Here is a 22,621-nt window from a genome sequence, read left to right on the forward strand (position 1 = left end):
AAGAGGCTTAGCTTGTCCCTGCTGTTTTCTTTCCTTGTTCCCCTTATGGATATTTTATATTGACTGCCCTCAGGAGGTATAGCACATTCTCTCCCATTAAAATCAGTTGAAGCAATATGACTGTGGGCTGTCCACCCTTCTCCTGATGCTTTTTGGAAGGAGGGAAGGCCAGTGGACTAACTATGTCTTTTATGCAAGACTTCAGTGATGTCCCATCTCACCCTCAAGAACAGGAAGGAGCAGGGGTAGCTCTTTACTATGCACTGAAGATTTATTTTCAATATGTCTCTTAAGTGTACCCATTAAAACCAAGTTAAGTATACTTCACTGATTCTTTCCCCATCAGTTTTTTAATCTCTTAGCTATTGGAAAAATATTTTATTAAAATTTGAAATGAAAGTTTGTCTGTCTCTTTTTTTATTTCTATTTAAGCTAAATGCAAGTGAAACAGATCCCAGTTGGTTTGTACTGGCAAATGTTCTGATTCAACTCTTTCTCTTCCAGAAAACCTAATACTCAGGGGCAAGTAGAGGGGGAGCATAAATATATAGTGTAGGATATGTGTGACTTGTCTATACGACTCACAGATTATAATACTTTGTCGTTCCTAAGTAAAGACATTATATGGGAATGTGAGGGCATGTGATGGTCAAGTAGAACTATGTTTAATATATGTGTTATATGTGCTATTCATATAGGCAAGTATGCACAAGCTGGTTTTTGTTTCTGTCCTGCTCCACTATCAAAAATAGTTGTGTTGGTAACTAAATTGTCTGCTTCCACTTAAGTACTGTTCTCTGAACTGGTGTAAATGTGTTTTATTTACTTCAAACAAACTTGAAAAACCCTTCTTTAAAGTACCATTCAAATGCGATTGGTTCATAGGAATCTTTCATTACCTCTATTTAAAAGGCATATCAGTAACCATCCAATAGCAATGTTACTATATGTGAATAGTAAGCAAACTCATGATTCTTCAGTATTCTTGTTTGAGAAGATTTTTACACAGAATTGCACTTTTATCTTATTCTTATTTTTATCTTATGCTTATTTTTCAAACCTATGAGCGAGTCATCCACTAGTGGAGAATTTATATCTAAAGTTAACATGGGTAGCTTTAGAGTGGTTCAGCAAATGAAACATTTGAAATGGTATCAAGAAAAATGTTAAAAAACATTTTCATTTGACAAAATGTTATTTAGTAATCCTTTTGTGTTCTTTAACAGAAGATAATTTGCTGTATGTCCCTCGTAGCCATGTTGGCAGCTCACGTTTAGTTTCAAGCTCTTATGTATCGAAAGTAGGACCAGAGATTGAGACCATAAATGAAGAGAAGGCTACTGTGCTAGGAACAGGACAAGACCAGAAAGCTTCACCTTCTCAAGACAGCTCAATGTCTCCAATTAATCTTACAGATGACCAGCTTGCCTCTGGACTTTATGGTAACTGTCTATGTTGAGACCTATATTTTGCTTCTGTTATGCTGGTTTGATCATTGGTTCAATCAATTTGGCTTCCTGCTTGCATGATTAGAAAAAAGAGTCAGATTGGTGTAGTGGTTAAGAGCAGTGGACTCAAATCAGGAGAACAGGGTTTGATTCCCTACTCCTGTATTCCTGCTGGATGACCTTGGACTAGTCACTGTTCTCTCAGAACTTTCAGCTCCACATACCTCATAAGGTGTCTGTTGTGGGGAGAGGAGGGGAAAAGGGAGTTTGGAAGCCACCTTGAGTCTCCTTACAGGAGAGAAAGGTGAGGTATAAATCCAAATGCTTATTATTATTATTATTTAGAGAAATACTATAAGACGAAACATAATCATTAATTATTCATGCAAGCAGGAAGCCAAAGTGAAATTCAAATAGGAAACAGGTTGTGTACCTTAAATCTGTTTGCTATTTTAATACTGCTAAATGTAAAAGTCAAGTCCAATTTAGTGCCATCTCAGCAGCCAAAGTATAGTAATACCTCTTATATACCTTAAAATAAAGAAAAATCATCAATTCTAGCTATAAAGTCTACTGTGTTCGTGTACAGTTAGTGATGCAGCTGTGTTTTTTGTTCATGGAATTCGTGTTTATTGTTCTGTAAACTAATTAGGCTTCAGTTTGCCTTTTGATATAATGCATTAGGATTCCTTTGTCAAGAAAAAAAATGAAATAGTGATACTACTTATAAATTGTTGGGTCAGTATGTTTATCTTTTATGGGTTGAGTACAAGTAAATTTAAACATTTGCTTGGTTGGCCTTATTCTTATGTTTCAATTCTGTATTAGATTTTAGAAGTAATATGATACATTCATGCTTTTGTATACAGTTTCAGTTGTCCGAACCAGGACATTTTAAATGTGAAGGTTAAATGGGAATTGCTTCACGTTAAAGTTTGGAAACACAACTGTACATACAGATCGTGCAAAGCCGTTACTAATATAAGCTTATGCCATTTTTTCTACTAGTATGTTCAAATGAGAGTATGTTGAAATCAATCATGAAGAAGAAAGATGGGAACAAAGATTTGAATGCAAAGAAGAATCTGCAGTTTGTTGGTATAAATGGAGGGTAAGTGAAGTGCTAGGTTTGAGACGTATCTAGTATCAGCAGTGGACATAAAATAGCAAAGTATCAAATGTAAAATTGGTCCAAATAACCAAATTTCAGTGGAGAGGAAGGGAAAAAACCAAGACTTCATACTGTGGCAGCCTTGACACTTTCCATGCAGTTGCTTTTTCATGCAATAGGTACTCCTTCTTTGAGTGGGTTCCAATTCAGACTATCATGAGTTTTACCACAAGCATACTTTTAAAGCACAATGTAGAATTTACAGAGTTTTTCTGAAGATTAGTCTTTCCATCATCCATGTAATATGTGAGAAAATGGACCAAAAAATCTATTTAAGTGATAGGAACTTATGCACATCAGGTCACTTGCTTAGCACTGAGTAACAGTGTATTGATAGAAAAGACCTTGTTACCTAGGTATGAAACAACATCGAGTGATGATTCTAGTTCAGAAGAAAGTTCCTCTTCAGAGTCTGATGATGAGTGTCATGGGAACGGGTATGTTCAAATTGAGGAGAACGGCAGCTTACTCAATGTAGACGGACAGCAAGGGCTAAACAACGAAGAGATAAAGTCTTTCCATGTGGAAGAACAGCATCAGGTTCAAGAGGCTGAACCTGAAAAAGTGGAAATCCGTGAGAGGTATGGTACATCTCTCTAAAATAAAATATATATTAAAAATAAGGTTCACCCACATTCTGAATATTTGTATGAGTAGAATTTTGAAAAGACCTTGATCTGTCTACATCTCTTGCTCTTGGGCTGAGCTTGAACTTCAGACTTTTAAAAACTCACAATCTATATACTTTATAGTATAAATGTTGATTTCCTACTTGGTAATTGGTGCATTCCTTGAAGTCTTGTTTGTCTTTATACATTTAATTTTACCTGTAATTTGTAATAACTATACTGCTGAGGCTTCCTAATGATAGAAGTATATTTTCTGTGTTGCTGCGATGCTATACTTCCTTATCAAACTCGTCTGTCTGCCCATTCATCTATCTCTTTCTTTCCTCAGTCTCTCCCCAATGGAAATTAAGCCCTTGGAGTTTAATTAGTATCACACAATAGAAATTTTAGCTTGATTCTAACTTCAAATACTGCACCTTTGTCTAATCAGAGTCCAAATGTATTTTGAACACTAATTTGAAAGTGAAACTGTGTGCTAGTAATTCTGTGATGTAATGTGGTACAGTGTACTGGACAGAATAGTACTCATTATTTGCTAACTTGCATAATCAACCAACTGCTTTGAACATGACCTAGAGATCTACTGGCCAAAGTGGAGGATAGAAGCTGATGTTCCTGTCTCGTCTACTACTGCCTTTCAAATGCTATAGTAGCTTCTATTTCTCAAGTGTCTGAGAGTACCACAGCTTTGCTATTGGAATATGAGAAGATTCCTACAGTGGAACTTGAACTCTGAAGTCTACTCATGGACATATTATTGCCCTATGTATGATGGCAATGACATTGTCTTCTGCTTGTCCTGACCAATTGCACATCTCTGGTCAGCTTCTGTATGTGATACTGTAGGGTAGGCATTTCTTGCAGTCTGCTAGGTTCCTCCCTCCCCCAGTGCTTTTTGCATATTGCTGCAAGACACTTGCACAATAATGTCATTTTTTTTTGCATCATATGAACTGTAACTGTTACTTTTGGGGAAGCAATAGAATCTTGCCAGCAAGTCTAGTATGCTGTGGTTCACTTCATAAGTCATGTGAAACCATGGATTATTATAATTATAAGATTCAGCTCGCATACAGTTGCTCAACTCCTAGTTCAACTCAGCGAATATTGGTTTCATTGCCTTCTCTCTGTAACCTAGGGCAAAATCACAAAAGAACAAGCCAGTATTAAACAAGTATGGCTGCACTTGTGTTTGTTAATACTAGCTGTAGTTAATGAAGCAACATCAAATCCTGGCCTAAGAATCTAGTTTGGTGGACACTAACTGTTGTTGGTGAAGTGGGCCACATTTACAGTCATACTGACTGCAGTTAGTTAATTAAGCCATGATTTTGTGCAATGCCTGAATGGACCCAGTGTGTGTGTATCTGCATGTGTGGGCCATGTCTGCCCGCTTTGAGTTGAAGAGATTTTTAGTTGGGTGCCCTTGTCTGAAACTTGTTAAACCTTTTTTTTAATTTATTTCTAAATACTATATTTATTGAAATTCAAAAATACATATTACATTCAGATAACCATCTGATTGTATTTTTCCTTTAAAATATAGTAATATATATATATTTAATTATAAGATTCAGCTCGCAGACAGTTGCGATATAATAAAATTAAATATATATATCATACCAGGGATTGTCTTATCATTATAACACATACATTCAAGTTGTTAAGACTTCAACCAAACGTCTCTATTATTCTTCATTATTAACTCAAATATCATTGGCTAGCTTCTTAACTCATAAGTTAAACCTTTTTTAAATATTGCCTCACTGCCCTACTAATGATTCGCCATCCTGAAATATGTCTGTTCAGTCACCTCTGCTGATTTTGGGCGCAAGTTAAGAATACCAAAAAAACAGATACAACCTAAGTCATGTAAATATTGTTGTTCAGTGTGCTACATCACTTGATTTCTGTTGTGTATTTTTTAAGAACGATCCACTAGAAAACTATATTAAGAGATACACAGTGTATATGCCACTTTGCCTAGCAGACACGATATGTCTCATTTTTATTATTTGCTTCACAATGAATATGTTAAATCAGGAAATATGGGTTACAAATATGAATCACAATGAGATGCCCATTGAGCTGAGAAAACTTTGCTGTGTGTAAAATGTCAAAATATTTAAATAAACAGCAAACAAAATGTAGTCGCTGCAGAAAATCAGTTTAGACACATGGACTATGTTAGTCCAGTAGCTCTCAAGTCAGTAGCAAGTAATATTTATTTAACAGTAAACACATTTAAAACAGTTGTCATTTCTGAAGTGTTTCTATCTTTTACCCACTGGCCTAATGTAATATATTGTGCCCAGTTGTAGAATCATATCCCTATTGGAAAAACTCCTAATTGGTTCAATGCAGCATCCTTCATTATCCAATCATGCTTTAGAAATTGGTTATTTTAATTTATTTAATTTTATTATATTTTTATCTTACCCTTCCCAATTAAAACTGGGCTCAAAGGAGATAACAACATAGAATTATAATGAAAATCATAAATATCATATAAATAAAACATTTGATTATCAATACACAATAATGGCACCCTGATCATGGCTCTCAAGTGATGGATTCAATGTCCTGGAGACGGAGGGTATCTCGGTGGGTAGTTCTCTTCCTTTACTGAGGAGGCAAGAACTTCACTGATTTTTCCCCTCACTTCCTCTTGGCTTGGTTCACTTCCTTCCGATTGCTAGTATTGTTCCTGCCTCTAACAGGAGAGCATGACTTCTTCAGTCGCTCCGTGGCTGAGTGTATGAGTGAGAGTTTAATCGTTTTTATCTTCGTTCTCCCTTTCCTTCTTATGTTTTTTGTTTGTCTATGGTCAGTGTTGTTTTGATTTTCCCGGCCCCGCACATCTCATAGCATGTGTGACTGCGAGAGGCTCAGGAAGGTCAGGGAACGGCCGAAAACTGCGGGTGCCATTTTAAGCAGCATTTTTTGGTGTGAAAGGCGGCAAAATGGCTGATAGGTCCTTTTCTCCCATTCAGGGAGATATTTGCCCAGTCCTCTGTGGAGGCCACAAGGGCACGAATGGTGAGGGCTTCCTCACCCCACCCAGGGGCAGTTCAGGAAGACCCATGAGAGGGGACAATCAATCGCCTGACCCACCCAGGGTCTGTAGGCATTGTTGGGAAACAAAAGCAAACCAAGAAGGGATCCAAAAATAGCGTGAAGTTCAAGAAGTTCCCCCCTCCACTTCGCAAGCAGAAAGAATGCTGCAGACCCAGCACTGCACTGGAAGACGCGGCTGACCGCACTACAATGCCATCTGTGGTAAACAGGCAAGATCCTTCTGCTACTGCTCAGTCTAGGGGTGGGAGGTAAGGGGTCCCAGTCTCCCATCCCAAATAATAATATGTTGCTTTCAAATGATTCCACTGCTTGGAGCAGCATTTCCCTCTTTGAGTTTGCACAATTCCTCACCCAGTTACTCAGGCAAGAGTTTTCCATGCCCCAGCAGGGACAGAGTCCTCATAATATCCTGTCTGGTGGCTGTTCAGTGATGGCTTACAGGGGAGATCATCACTCTCTGCATACCTCCCTGGGGGAAGAAGACCTGAGTGAGGGCGAGTGTATGGATGATGCAACTCAGTTTTCAGATTCTGAGGATGCCCCAACAGGGCAAGCCCAGGGAAAGCCTATTAAAGGCTGCCCCAAAGGGAACCAATGTTACTTCCCTGAGGAAGGTGACCCTTTGAAATTCTTCCCATTACCAGAGTCATTTGAAAGAAAATTAAAAGGGAATGGCAGAATCCCAACAACCAGTAAAGCAATTCCCCCAGCTAGCAGGAAAATTTACCCAGTGCTAGGTTATGTTCATAATCTCCTGCAGATCCCCATGGTAGATGCCCCAGCAGCCAATTTGCAACTGGTTTCTAAAGACGGGGAAGGAAACGCTAGGGACCCTCTGGACAGGCCGTCTGAGGTAGCTATGAAAAAGGCGCATGAATGGCTAGCCATGGTCATGAAGGTCCTCATACCCACCACAACAGTGTCCAGAGCCCTCAAAGTCTGGCTCGTTTGTAATATATTTGGTTATTGACTGTAAATAAAGTATTCTATTCTGGCTCAAGTGTATTATTGATCTCCTTCCACCAGAAGAGAGGGCTGTAAGAGAGGGTCTGGATAGACTAATAATAGGGACTTCATTTCTGGCCAATGCCACAGGAGATGCACTTAGCTGCCCGTTCAGTGGCCCGTTCCGCCTCAGCCAGAAGAAATGTATGGCTTCGTTCCTGGCAGACCGATTTACAATCCTAGGCGGTAGTCGCTGGCTATGCCTTTTATGGGCAAAAGCTGTTTGGGAAGGATCTTGAGAAGGTCCTAGTCAACAATAAGGATAACAAAAAGGTCCTCCCTAGACACGTCTGTCAGGATAGGCCAGAGGGCCGAACCTCCTTTTGTACACACAGGGCACTCCCCTGGGTTAACAGAGACAGCAGGAGGTCATCCTGGCAGCCACAACAGTCAACAAGAGGAAGGGGAATTTTTTTGTGACTTTGGAAAGCCTGATAGATTCCCCAGACTTTACAAGAACCCTAGATCTTGACTATCTAAACATCCCAGTCGAGAGGCGACTGCTCCATTTCCAGCACCGCTGGAACAAACCTTTTGTAGCTATCTGGACCAGGGATGTTGTAACACATGGTTACATAGAGTTTGCCAGATTTCCCCTTCACGGATTCATCCCATCCGCACTTGGCACCCTTTCGGACAAGAGAATCAGAACCTCTGCAGTAATATCACATCTGCAAATCATACAAGCTGTAGAATCTGTTCCAGACTCAGAAAAGCACAACTGCATCTATTCCCACTTCTTCACTGTGCCAAAGCGGTCAGGAGATTGGACAGCCATCTTGAATTTGCTTTTTGTGAACCGACACATCAGATTGTGCCACTTCAAGATGGAAACTCTTTGTACCATCACGGCTTCTCTTCAATAGGGAGAGTTCCTAACATCGCTAGACCTAACGGAAGCATACCTCCATATTCCAATCCTTCCAGCTCACCACAAGTACCTCAGGTTAACAGTCGGAGATGACCATCTACAATTCAGAGCCCTACCTTTTGGCCTGGCAATGGCACCGCGGGTGTTTTCAAAGGTACTCTTTCCTCCAGTGGTCCAGTTACGTCAACGAAGCATTCATGTCCACCCATATTTGGACGATCTCCTGATTCGTTCCAGCTTGGCGGAAAAGGCACGTGCAGATGTCCGTGAGGTACAACAGACTCTTCAGTACTTTGGGTTCCTAGTCAACACCCAGAAGAGCATCACCACCCTTCACAGCACATGGAACACTTAGGGGCAATTATAGACACCTCGAAAAACTCTCTCTTCCTACCAGAGACTGGGGGGTGGGAGAGGAGGAGTGTTTCACAAAGTCCTCCTACAGGACCAGTTATGTATTCTTGATATGAAGTCAGCACAATGGGTACTACTCTTCTCAACCCTACATTGAGAAGCGTAGTTGTAGTTTGACTTCTTGTTATTATTTTTGACTTCTAATATGTAACACTTTTCTTTCTTTTTTTTGATGGCAATAAAGGCTGACTTGACTTGACTACTCTTCTCAATATAGAGCATAGCTGGACTGACTCTTGTTGCCAAATATATTTATTGTTTTATTTATTTGTGAACTTACACATTTTATTAATTCAGGGGATGAGATTTTTGTGTTTGTTCTGAACAGAATTTGCAGTAAGCTAAAATTGCCTTTTTTTCTTTCCTCAGATATGAGTTGAGTGAAAAGATGTTGTCTGCATGCCATCTGCTTAAAAGCAGCATTGATGATCCAAAGGCAATGGCCAGTAAAGAGATGGTAAGTGCAGTGTAGCCTCATAGGAAAAAAAATACAAGATGCAGGCAGAGCTGGGATGCCCAGGAGAAGCAAGAACTGCTGGTTTCATACAGTTGCAGAATAAAGAAGCAGAGAAAACCTGCACTTTGCACATGGTTGCTGTTTCTTGAGTTCTTGGTTGGGTGATGCAATATGTGGCCGAACTATAGAAGGGGAATCCATGCAAATAGTGCCCCCTCCCACTCCTGCAGATTGAGTCCGAAGCTCTCCCGGGACCGTTCAGGAATGTGGTTCGCTACATTTGTGTGCTGCAAGGAGCTGACATTCTAAAGCAGAGTACTCAGTCTCTTAAATTAGAACAATGTGGCCTTGCCACTGCAGTGTTAATTTTAGTCCTGTCTTCAGACCACATTCCTTCCCCAACTTTACTTTGCTGCTGATTTTGCAGCCAAAAAAAGGGGGTGCATCAAATAGACGACTTAGGACCACATATGTACAACATGTTCAGGTTGTTAAAAGCAGCACTGATATTTGCAGGGTCATACTTTTCATCTGGGTGCTCTTAACTTGTAAGGGAAAGCACATAGGAGAGGGAATTTGCATTCCACTTGATTGATGAAAGTATAACATTTAGGTTCTGAACTGAAATGCACTTTGCCTCTCACCAAACATAGAAATAAATGTTCTTTCTGTCTCTCTGTGTTGGAGTTGGACTGAAGTGTGCTTCGTGCTCTGCAAACAAGCAGAATAGAGCTGCTTGGCTAGTACTGCACTTCAGCCTCACATGTTTTGAAATATCATTTCATACATTCTGATCATGACACAATCAATAAGGAAAATGTTGTGAAAATACAGGTAAGCGTCACCATGTTGGAATTAGGGTTGCCAGGTTCAGTTTGAGAAATTCCTGGAAATTTGGCAGGTGAGGAGGATGGGTGCAGCCTGGGGAGTGCAGGATTTGGAGAGGGCCCAAATCAGATATGATGCTGGAGAGCGGACCGTCCAAAGCAGCCATTTTCTCCAGAGAACTGATCTCTGTCATCTGGGAATCAGTTGTAATTCCAAGAGATCACCAGGCCCTACCTGCATGCTGGCAACTCTGGGTGGAAATGTGCTAAAATATATTTATTCTGCTTTCCCTCTGCGGTGGCTTCCGACACAGTTGGAGTCAAAACAATCCAGTCAAAACAAGTTTAAAGCAAGGAATTAAGACTGTAATTTTTTTTAAAGCCTAAAAAATAGAAACAGCAATAGAGCAGCATTTTAAATGTGAAGCTGAATAAAACCAACCACAAATAAATCTTGTTAAAATTACACATAATGTGCCTGGATTCTTAAAAAAAATAGACTACTGAAGATGTAGGAAGAGGAAGCAACTGTAGAAAAGACCCATGCTTTTCAGAGATGGAGAGGTCGCTGTGGAAATGATCTCTAATCTATCCAAATACGGCTAATTCTGATCTAGATTTCATGGAGAACTGAATATTTAATGCACTGGCATATATACTACCTCTTTTTCTGACTTAAATAGAGTTAGGTTTTATTATTTATAGCGCATTCGTGCCTGAAGTTTATTTATTTATTTACTTCATTTATACCCTGCTTTTTACTTCAGTGGGTACCCAAAGTAACTTCCATTGTTACTCTTTCCTCATCTTTGTTTTATCCTCACAACAACTCAGTGGGGTTGATTAGGTAGGGAGAGGTTGCCTCACCTAAATTACCCAGCAAGCTTCCATGATAGAGTAGGAATTTGGACCTGTTTTTCTCATATCATAGTCTTACACTCTCTAACCACTACCCACATTACCTGACAAATTCTGTTGCGTCCTGTACTCCTGTATTAAAAGTACAACCTGCACTGATATTCCTTGCTGTACTCTGAGAGCCAGCATGGTTTAGTGGTTAAGAATGGCAGACTCTAATTTGGAGAACTGGGTTCAATCCCCCAGTCCTCCACATGAAGCCTGCTGAGTGACTTTGGGCCAGTCACAGTTCTCTCAGAACTCTCTTAGCCTACACAGAGGAAGGCAATGGCAAATCACCTCCAAACATATCTTGCCATGAAACTCTTATGGGGTTGCCACAGAGGCGTAGCTAGCCAAAATGGAGCCCAGGGTGGACTCCTGAGTTTTCCGTTCCCCCCAACATGCCCCCACACTATGGCCCCCACGCCCCACTTGCCTCCTGGGCCTGGGGCACTGCCTTCCCTCCTCCAGGGCCCAGCAGTTGAACAATCAGATCCCTGTGCCGGGGAAATCCCCTACCTGCCTCCCTCCCCTGCCCAGGGATTGGCTGGGGAGCTGCTGGGGGCGGGGCTGCAGTCCAGTCAGACTTCCCACTGGGGGAAAACCCCTCCCTGCCCCCTCCCTCAGCACTTTTGTTTTTAGTCAAGGTCTCTCTCGGCTTTAAAAAAAAGCTCCGAGGCTGGAGGCTGGAGCTCTGCGCTTTTCTTTTTTTAAGCCTAGGTCTCTCTCGACTTAAAAAAAAAAAAGCACCGAGTCTGTAGTGCTCCAGCCTCAGAGTGGGAAGTGGCGCAGCTGCTGCTGGAGCACAGCCACACTGCTTCCTGCACCCAGGCTCAGTGGCGTAGTCACATGGGGGGTATTTGAAAGTGACTAATTGGTGTGCGCCCGGGGCATATGTCCTCACATGTCCCCGTGGCAGCTATGCCACTGGGTTGCCATAAGTCAGCTGTGACTTGATGGTACTTTCCACCACTATGCTGAAGTACCTAAATGCCTCTTATAAGTGAACAAAGGTAGAATGGTTTCTGTTTTTCTGAGGCCTCTTTGCCACAAATATACTGATTGTATGTGTATAAAGAGACTAAGAAAGATATTCCTTTCTATGTCTATCACCAGCACTTGCTCTGCATTCTCAGAATCACCATGTTTGTTTGCTCCAGAGCTATTTTAGAAGTATAATTCCGAGCCCTAACTAAACAGTTGCTACTGTTTCATATACAGTATAACACAGTTCTCAAACTGATTTCAATATAATGGTGTGGCTAGAATACTATAGAAATGCCAGGTTAGACAAAACAGGTAGATATAAGTTTCTAAGGGGAAAAAAGGTGAACATTTAATCTGTTTGAGACACAACATTGTAAATAGAACATCTCTTTGAACTCTCTGTTTGGTTTTGGCAGAGATTTTCTTTAAACACTATCCAACATGAGTGGTTTCGTGTGTCAAGTCAAAAGTCAGCTGTTCCTGCGATGGTTGGGGACTATATCACTGCCATTGAAGAGGTTTCTCCTGCAGTCCTTAGACATGTGATCAATATGGCAGATGGAAATGGCAACACAGCTCTGCATTACAGTGTCTCCCACTCCAACTTTGAAATTGTGAAACTGCTTTTGGATGCAAGTAAGTTGACTTCTCTAATGATTCGTTTTCACTCGATCTGCACATTATGCCACCACATCCCAAGAATATTAGGATAAGCTCTGAGACATAGCAATGCAGTATGTGCTGTTCACATTTCCTTATACAGACATTCTCTCAATTCATCTGTGGGAACTAGAATCACTATTGTTTCCAAGTTTTGGCTCTCTAGGTCTTAACCCCATCTGGTTCAGATACATAATCTCTTCAAGGCAGGGGGTTTTCATTCCAATTTTTGCTCTTTAGTTCTTGGAGGTCCTGAATGTTGTTTTGTTTAAAAATAGAACTTTTCATGATAATACCATCCCAGGGAAGTGTTCTAAGAAACAAAATTGCCAGAGCTGGACATAATCTTGATTATTTCATTTTTATCTTAAACTCAAGACATCTGGAAACTGCTAGCTTCAAAGATTTTTGCAGCACTTTGTCTATGAATCTGAACTGTTCAGCATTCCACAGGTTCATCTATATATATAAAAATCTATCAGTGCTTTTTTTGCTGACAGGTAATCTCCCAAACTACTGGACCGATTGTTTTGAAATTTTCACACAACGTCGCATTCATGTGCGGCCAGGTTTCCATACTGTTTCCACACCTCCTGTTGTGTACATGTCACAACTGTGCCAGTTATTGTGTACATGCCACACCTGTGACAGTTGGAACCACAGTTCTGTTCCACAACAGCGCCATCTGTTGGCTGTCAAAACAACACCCTATGATACAAGGGAACCAACCATGCCTTCCTTGAAAACCACTGCCTTATGGAGTGAAAGGGATGGGGTGGGTCATCTGCAGATGGCCCACCCTAGCAGAGGAAGGGGAAGGTGAGGGAGGGTTCAGGGGTTTGCTGGACCAAACGCTCTGAAATTTGAACACAATGTAGCTCATGCCTCCCAGCGTGTTTTACGCTAGATAATTCACCTGCAAGGGAAGCGAGTGAAAGGGACAGGAACAGCCACCTGCACATGGCCCACCCACCCTAGCAGAGGAAGGGGAACGTTAGGGAGGGACCGGCCAGGTTGCCATGCGAGGGAACGAAAGAGAGGGAGGGGAGCAAGGGGCCCCTTGCCCCTCCCCTCCCTTGCAATCATTGTGCAATGACACATGTTCGAACCCTTCGCTTCCCCTTTTCTTTCTTTTCCACTTCACCAGATTCAGCCCCAGCAACGCGTGGCCGGGCCCACTAGTATAACTATAAAGGAGCTAAAATATGGGAAATGTATTCTGTATCTCCTTTCTAGCCATGTGAACTGATTCGCTGCTGGCTACTTCATTGATCCATTAAACACATTAAATGGTGTTTTTTTCATAAACTCAAGGGGTTCCTTACAGCTTTAACCTCTTCCACTTGTGTGTTCACTAAAATCTGACAGGGGTAGTGCAGTGATCCCCAACACTGTGCCAATGGGCACCTCGGGGCCTGCTGATGTTTTTTCGTACCCATTGCCTTCTTCCTCAAAGCAAATAGCCAGTCCTGACTTTTCTCCACCTCTGTGAAGCAGGATATGCTTCATAACAGACCAGGAAGCATCACCTTTCTGTCTTCGGAGGACACTCATTTGGAATGAGCTGCCTTCCTTGTCTTGGAATTTCCCAGTGTTTTGTGGAATCTATCCATGTTTTGTGATTTGATCTAGTCCCCATGTGGCAGCTATTTTGTGGTAGGTGCACCTCCCCCATTTAGTCAGCTGTTTTATGATTATGTCCATGTCTTATTCTAAAAATCCAAAATGTCCACCAGTTCAACAATATTAGGGACCTCTGGCATAATGAGTAGTGGGCAGCAAACTAGTTGGATCAACTGGATTGGCTTAATTGGGTCCAAATTAGTGTTATCAGCTACAGCCAGTTTTTAGTTGCATAGGTTTGCTCTCTCCCTTCCCACCTTCCTTTGTTGTTCATTCCGGCCTCCCTGCCACTTCTGAATGGTCATCTCTTGAGAAAGCCATGCATGTTTTGTTGAAGCTCTTTTTACTATGCCAGGCCTTTTACTGAAGTATGCAGGTTCCTTCTACCTCAATATTATTTTAAATAAAGGAAGCATATTCCAGCCTACTTGATAGCAAATTAGTAAACCCATTGGAGTCTCTTTGTAAGAATTATGGGGAACAAATGATAGATAGATGTACTAGAGATGAACAAAAGCATCAGCATCGCTACTTTCTGGCACTTCTTGTGGGGACCTGAATGCATTTGATTCCATTCAGTGTCAGAAGCCATTTAATTGGCAAACATTTTCTGAACCTCTCAGACAAGTCAAAAAGATTGTTAAAAGAGCTGGGCAGTTCTTTCTGTGTTCTTAGGCAGCATTTAACTGTTTTGATATTTTTCTATATAAATCTGAAACTCTTCCACTATATACCTGAAACTTTGGCCAAAACTTGATTCCGTTCATAGAATTGTTGAACTATCGCCTTGAAATTTAACTGTGCCTTTGGAGTTGTTTGAAACATGGCTTTGTGCCTTCTGTGCAGCTTTGGTGTCATGCATACAATAAAGAGAGTTGTTTTCTTTACTTGGCTGAAGAACATCTTCCCCCTTCCTCCTTCCCCCTCCCCCCACCTTTCCCCTCTGAAAGTTCTTCATTATGTTAAACAACTGCTATGGATCCAAAAGACTGCTCTAATAACAGTTTATTCAGTTCTTTTGCACAATTGGTGCTTCAGGGCTTCCAACTTCCTGACCAGACTCTCTCATCTATCCCTCTGCAGATGTCTGCAACGTAAATCATCAGAACAAGGCTGGGTATACCCCCATTATGCTGGCTGCTCTTGCAGCTGTGGAGGCTGAGAAAGACATGAGAATAGTGGAAGAGCTCTTTGCCTGTGGAGATGTGAATGCTAAAGCCAGTCAGGTTGGTACTGCTGAATGGAGATCATTCAAACCAGTTGGCAGACTTTCATAGAAGATAGAGAGTTAGAGTTGGCTTTAAGCATGGTCTGGTGGCTAGGAGACTAATGGATCTAGCATTTGTTTTAATTCCATTCTGCTTTGTTAGATTGATTTTCAACTGCTTTTCTGTCATGATGCCGGATTTTATAATGATAGCTGAAGTAATTATCTTGACGTGTTCATCTCACTGGTATATTGTGAAAACTGAAATTATTTTTAGAATACTTTAAATATATTATTTATGAGCAAATACTGAACTTCTAGGAAATGCCAGCAGGTAAGTAGTCTCTGTTTCTTTCATCTGAGTGTATATTTTTAATTGTTGCTCCTACAACAGGGAAAAGATGTAAGCGTTATCTGAGGATTTCATTCACAATCCCCTTGTTTTCTCTGTGTATTTTCTGGAGAAAATGAATGAACCTATTCATAACTTGCAGCAGGCCTAGTGGTTCGCTCTGTTAGTTGACTTAGACCCTCTACTACTCAAACAATTCTAAGGGTGAGAACAGGCAGTCTTAAAGCAGCAGTGGTATTCCGGAGGTACCCTCATTTCATTTAATTCAAACCTACCTGTACCTCTTCACAGCTGAACTCTGAACAAAGTGATTCTGTAAATTTTAAGCAGAACATGGCTGTACACCGTGATATCTTCAAGGAACTTTAATCTTTGTATTGTCGAAGGCTTTCACGGCTGGAATCACTAGGATGTTGTGGGTTTTTCGGGTTGTATGGCCGTGTCACAGTAGTATTTTCTCTTGTTGTTTTGCCTGCATCTGTGGGTGCCATTAACTTCAATCTTTTTCATTTCGAAAAAGTTTTCTAAAGGCAGTATGTGAACTGAGGAATGTGTTTTATAGCTTTGCAGATAAGGAGTGGATAGCCTGCCTGAAGCATAGTTTGAAGTTAAGGCTGATGGCTGAGCTAGCATTTGATTTGTGGGGTATATATCTGTAATTTTAGATGTGAAGCTGAGCTGAGGGGGCATCTTTTGAAATCTTGTCTGCCTTCACTCTAAGTTTCTCTTATAGGCCTGTTTTTTGTTTGTTTAAGAAAAGTCCAATCTTGTTTTGGAGTGTGCATATAGAGAAGTTGTCTTTTACCAGCCCTCATGCAGATAGTAAAATTAGTGCAACAGGGCCAGCCACGTCTACAAAGGGGTATTCTGTAAATATGGGGTTTCTCCAGATTTGCAGAAAAATCTGCATTTGTCCCTCCAAAAATTTTATATGTTTAAAAAACTACAACCAGTTCGATCTTTGTGGTCACAAAGGTAGGAAAAATGCTGGCTGTGGTTTCATTGCTATTGTGGGTTGATATAGAAACCACAGTGTACATCAAGGAACCTTTCTAGAGTTTTGGTGCTGGGTCTTCAAGGCCCAAGAGTGTCCAGAAGAGGAGGAGACATTGGCATCAGTGACCTTAGCAGGAACTGAAAATGAAAGAAGAGTAAGGCAACTGGTAATGAAGACGGAGATAACCTTGGCCAGGAAAGGAGGAATAATTATTGACATAATTCTAGGCAGGACACTATTGCGTTAATCTTTGCTCCAATGAATGAACAGGGGATAACTTTCATGTACTTCTGTATATAGGCTGGCCAAACTGCTTTGATGCTTGCTGTGAGTCATGGCCGAATAGATATGGTGAAAGCTTTGCTGGCCTGTGGAGCTGATGTCAATATCCAGGATGATGAGGGCTCCACTGCTTTGATGTGCGCTAGTGAACATGGGCACGTTGAAATAGTTAAACTCTTGCTAGCTCAATCTGGATGCAATGGAACTCTGCAGGACAACGTAAGTTACCTCTGCAGGTTCTAATTACTTTGTTTACATTATCTGAGGCTGAATATTCCTTAAGAGATAATGGAGAGAGGGGTGTGTGGAGGATTGCATGGTTTAATTCCTTTGTAACATTTACATGACAGTAAAGTGCCAAATTCCTGCTATTAGCCATGTTATGTACAAAAACGGCTGTTGGTAGTAGAGGGCCTGGTTCAGAGGTAGATTGAACCAAAGGACTAATATAATGGCGTGTATTAGAGAACTGAGGAGTGGGAAGGGTTGGTCACAGTACTTACCCACCAACTGCAGGTTCTCTCTTAGTTTGTATACACATGCTGGATGAAAAACTGCTGTTTCATCTCACGCACACACACACACACTCCCGATCCCCTTTGCCGAAAGACCTGGTTGACTTATTGCTTATTGTTAATCATCATATATGAACTGTTCAGTACTTAAATGCCAGAAAAAAATCCCCAGAGCCCATACCTCTCGGCAATGCTAATGCTTATTTCACTTTTGCCCACCTGTATGCATGTTTAAGCGATGTTCTGCATATTCCATAATGCCTGTCCTACTCTGTCAGTCCTTGTTCCCTAACAAAAGTACTTATATGAAAAACACTTGAAAACACATCTATGTGACTTACGCAGTTTCCAGGATATGGCCTGAAGGCCCGTGAAACAACATCCTTGCTGAAACTTGGATTGAATGAGTACTTGGGTGGAAGACCACCTAGAGACCCATGTGTGTTGCCTTGAGGTTTGTAGAATAAATGTAATTTTAAGATTGTATTGGGGTTTGAAGGTGCATGAGATACAGGATTCCTTGGCTCAGTTAATATGTCACAGATCAATCTGCCTTTGTGACTGGTACAAACCTCATTAATTGTCAGGCTCCCCTTCCCCTAGGCATGCAAAGATTTATAACAGAAGAGTCAAGGTGTGGCATCAGAGTCCACCTTCATGACCTGCTTCTAATCCAGTAACTGGGGATTCTTAATCAAGATTAAAGTATGATTAAAATCCTAGTTATTGGGAAAGAGACAAACTTTGGTTCATAAAGGAGCCCCCTTCCAACTCCCACTAAATCTGGAGAACCAGGTTTGTTTCCACACACTCCGCATGAAACCTGCTGGGTGACTCTGGGCCAGCCACAGTTCTGTCAGAACTCTCTTAGCACATACAGAGGCAAGGCAATGGCAAGCCACCTCTAAACACCTCTTGCCTTGAAAACCCTACAGGGTTGCATAAGTTGGCTGTGACTTGATGGCACTTTATACACACATATACACACACACACTCCTTCTGAAATTGTGGCACACTGCATATAAGAAGAAGAGTTGAACTTTTATCCCCTTTTCTCTCTTATAGGAGACCCAAAGGGGCTTACAAACTCCTTCCCCTTCCCCCTTTACAACAAACACCCTGTGAGGTAGGTGGGGCTGAGAGAGTTCAGAAGAACTGTGACTAGCCCAAGATCACCCAGCTGGTGTGTGTTGGAGTGTACAGGCTAATCTGAATTCCCCAGATAAGCCTCCACACCTCAGGCAGCAGATCAGGGAATCAAACCTGGTTCCTCCAGATAAGAGTACACCTGCTCATAACCACTATGCCACTTCTGTTCCTCAGGCTTAAGAACTATGTCTTTAGTGTTGCATCCAAGGAGAAACAAAAAAAGCCCATAACCCTGGGAATTAACCAGGTTTGTGATGTCATACACCTGAGAATTGTTTGTCTGCACTGAGATTCTGAATCACTTTTACTTGAGTGAGTCTTAACATGTATATAAGTTCCTTCCCTTGTCTGTTGAAGTGCTTAAAGAAAGGTGTTTCTCTTAAAACAAAAGGCTAAAGAAGAGCAGGGGAAGTGGCAAAGACTGAAGCAAATATTACAGGAATGTTTTACTGTGGTTGAAATAAAAGCTATATCTGTAAATGTTTCATTAAAGCCATTTCCTCCTCCAGTAAAGGAAACTAAATGCAATCTTCTACCCTGTAATTCTGCAACAGCAGTCTCTTATTTCTTTTTGTATACAAAAAGCAGATATAAAAGAACAGCCTGCTGTGTTTAATTTACAATTTAAAATGTGGTAGTCCTGTTGATGGGTGTCACTATAATCGGTGTCACTGTAGCTTATTCTCATATTTGATAAACATTTATCTCCTCTCCACATTTTACCCCCTCTCATCTTTCCTTTGCAATATTACTTTTTCCTCTGAAACAAAGTGAAAGAATTACTCATAGCATTCTTCTGGAGGCAGCATAGTCAGCAAAAATATAGCTCCATTGTTGAGAGAAATTATAAAGCCTCCAACAGTTGGATTGCCTCATAAAACAGAAGCACAGAGCTTGTCACTTAATTATGAAATTGTTTGTTTCTTTTTTAAAAGGGAGTTGTTGTCTTGGTTGGCTGAATAACAGTACATTATTTCTGTATTTTACAACATCTGAGGGTTGTTGTACTATTTAAAATGTCTAGATAGTCATGTATGCATTCATCTTTCTCTTCTTCTAAGGATGGCAGCACAGCTCTTTCGATAGCTCTTGACGCAGGGCACAAGGATATTGGTGTTCTTCTCTATGCTCATGTTAACTTTTCCAAAACCCAGTCCCCGGTGAGTACATATCACATTCAACATATTTCAGCACTCATAGGCTGAGTGTCCCTCAACCCCAGCTCATCTCACCTCCAGTATTTTGAAACCGATTGTTGGTCTGTATTCTTGGCTTTGCTCAGTCTCCACCTGGCTTTATTTCATTTGAAACTCTCAATATAGCAGTTCTGCTTACAACATCTTTCATTGCAGTGCTTACCCTATCAAATTGGTGGAGCTCTGTTGATTTGAAAGAAAGAACAGGAAGGGTCTTGCAGTAAGGACCACTGAAAGGAGGGCGGTTCCTCACTTGCCCCCAAGTTAGACACTTTTATATCCAAAGTTGGAAAACGTAATGTTCTTTTAGGTCAGGGGCACACAACTCAAATCATTATGTAGGCCAGAATCACAAATGGAATTTAGTGGGATATATTGTGAAAGTATGACATCACTATGACAGTGTTATGCCATGCTCCATACATTTCAGGGTTTGGGGTCTTAGATTTGGTTACACATAGACTCAACCAGATGAGATGTTACGTATGCTATTCCATAGAGAAGTTTCAGATTGAATACAGCCTCAGTTTGCCTCAGAGTTGCACAGAGCATCTGTGGGGTTAACTCTTCAGCTGTCAATCAGGTTCACTATTTGAAAGCTGGCTATATACTTCGTTGTTAGTATTTTAAAGGGGAAACATCCTGGGTATTGGCACAACAGCAGCATGCCTAGGATTTTCTGCTCATGTCTTGTGGTATTGCTTTTTTAGCACCTGGCTGCTCTGAAGCTGGTGAGTTGGGCCCCTCCTAGGAGTTAAAGCCAGTTGGTGTCCAGCATTGCCTTCTGTGCCACCAGTTTTTCTGGTCCCCTCTGTCAGACATTGATGGTCTGCATTTTGTGCATCCCTCTCCCAAGATCGTGGCTTCATTCCTGCAGCAGCTATTTGCTTCTTGCCTCTGTGAAACTGCATTCTTCAACACCCCTCATATTGTTGCACAATTGTATTGTACTGAATTTGAACTCAACAGAAGTATTTAATAAACTGAAGGGTTAGTGGCTTTCTGCAGTATGCTTAATTATTTCCTAAATTAACAGCACTTTATTTTTTCTTCTCAGGGAACACCGAGACTTGGAAGAAAGCCATCCCCTGCTCCTAACCTTCGAGGCACATTTGATTGCTAGTTACAAATACCTGTATGCTCTAATGTCCACCTCTCTCAAGCTGCTAGTAGTTACTGTTTTACAGTGACAGATATTGAATGTAATTGTATTGTGCCTGAACTCACCAGCAATCTGAAAACAGACTGATTAATACCAACTGGGGGGAGAAAGTGTTAGGACAGTATCCTTGCTAATACTACTTAGCATCAGTGCACCACAGGGTGGCTGCCAGGTGGAATCTTTACATAGCTCACTGGGGCCACATAGATCAGGCAGTCATTTCCACACCTCCTGCAGGAGCTGCAAAGCTTTTGTTGTCATTTGTAGAAAACTGTCTGTTTGTGTGGCAAGATGGTAGATGTGGTAATACTTGCTGCATGGGGACAGTTATTGTAAAGAAATTGCCTCTGTGTGGCAGCTGTTGACCTGTGAGTCCTTTTGCCCATTTTTTTTTCAAACTTCAGGAAATAGCATAGAAGTCCTATTTTACTTCGCTGCAGGATATATCCCCCCACTATGTTACAAAATTTTAAGTGTTTTAAGCTATCGATTCAGCTATGACTGTTTCCCGCCCCAACACATCTTGTTACTTTTTAAAAATGGTGTTCTTAATGAATATTTATGTTTGCTTTTGCTGGGATTGTTGGCAAGAAGGCTTTTATCATAAACATCATTCCAGAATAGTAGAGTTCTGTTGTTATGCTTTCTTTACTCTAAAAGGTGGCAGCTGCTTACCTTGTCTTGGCTGGTGGGCTGATGGCTTAACAATGAAAGACAAACTGCAGTCTGTCCTGAAACTTGCAAAATGAATTGTGGCTGCCTATTTTTATAGCTTTTATAAGATAAAGCTTTTATAAGATTAAGACACAGTATTTTTGACATTTGTATTCCATAATAAAGAAATACATTATACATAACTGTTACTAGGTTTTTATTAACTGTGTATGAGACCTGTGAGGTATGTTGGAGGATGTGTAGCAATAATCTCCAGTGGAATCGAGTGTAGTTCCGGGCATGTCTGTATGGAATGCTAAAACCCTATCATGTTCACTTCAGTCATATGTATTAAATGTTTGAAGTGCCTTAGACTCTTGCCATATTTTCAAAATAAAATTTCTTTATGATATTTTATTCCTGCTTTTGGTTGTTTTTTAATATTCATAGCCCACCTTTCTTACTGAGATTAAAGGCAGATTATACAGTGTAAATCAATGTAATCAATAGGAATGCTCATCCAATAAGCAATTGCAGAAATCTAAAATCAAGCAATAATCCAAAATAAAGGTGAAACAAAAGTATTAACATGAGATGTTAAACAATGCAGAAAATACGTAAGATAAAACATACAACAACCAGTAATAGTTATGAAACACAGGAGTATAGTCCACAATCCCTTTCCCTTTATTAAAGCATCTTCCTGAACCATTCTGTTTTAATAATGTAAAAATGCCCTCCTGAATAAATCAATTTTGCATAGTTTGTGGAATGCCAAGAGAATGGGAACCTTGCTGCCATTGTCAGGGAGGTTATTCCATAAGGTGGGAAAACATATATGGACAGTTGATCATCTTGCCAGTTTTCAGGATGGCACCTGCAGAAGCCCTTGCTCAAATGAGCAATGCTGTCATGGCAGAGCATAGGAGAGGTGATCATGTAGGTATGAGGATCCAAGGCCATAAAGGGCTTTGTATGTGATTGCCAGTACTTTGTGCCAAATGGAGCTACTGCAGAATGGAAGCCATACATGCTGC

The 22,621-nt window shown here is 40.9% G+C and overlaps 1 protein-coding gene across 3 annotated transcripts in view; it reads left to right on the forward strand.

Annotated features, from left to right (window-relative positions):
• KANK1 (KN motif and ankyrin repeat domains 1) overlaps window positions 1-22,001 on the forward strand; it is a 62,585-nt gene extending 40,584 nt beyond the window's left edge. For 2 of the 3 annotated variants that reach the window (XM_048503165.1, XM_048503166.1), the window contains 9 exons: window positions 1,227-1,442; window positions 2,457-2,559; window positions 2,976-3,200; window positions 8,986-9,073; window positions 12,204-12,423; window positions 15,154-15,296; window positions 16,927-17,127; window positions 19,634-19,732; window positions 20,826-22,001. In XM_048503165.1, the coding sequence (XP_048359122.1) occupies window positions 1,227-1,442; window positions 2,457-2,559; window positions 2,976-3,200; window positions 8,986-9,073; window positions 12,204-12,423; window positions 15,154-15,296; window positions 16,927-17,127; window positions 19,634-19,732; window positions 20,826-20,891 (1,361 nt within the window). In that variant the 3' untranslated portion in view covers window positions 20,892-22,001. The remainder of the gene's footprint in view (window positions 1-1,226; window positions 1,443-2,456; window positions 2,560-2,975; window positions 3,201-8,985; window positions 9,074-12,203; window positions 12,424-15,153; window positions 15,297-16,926; window positions 17,128-19,633; window positions 19,733-20,825) is intronic. The other variant, XM_048503167.1, reaches the window with a different exon arrangement.
• Window positions 22,002-22,621: the final 620 nt, after the last annotated feature.

The sequence above is a fragment of the Sphaerodactylus townsendi genome, linkage group LG07 (genome assembly GCF_021028975.2).
Source record: "Sphaerodactylus townsendi isolate TG3544 linkage group LG07, MPM_Stown_v2.3, whole genome shotgun sequence".
NCBI lineage: Eukaryota > Metazoa > Chordata > Lepidosauria > Squamata > Sphaerodactylidae > Sphaerodactylus > Sphaerodactylus townsendi.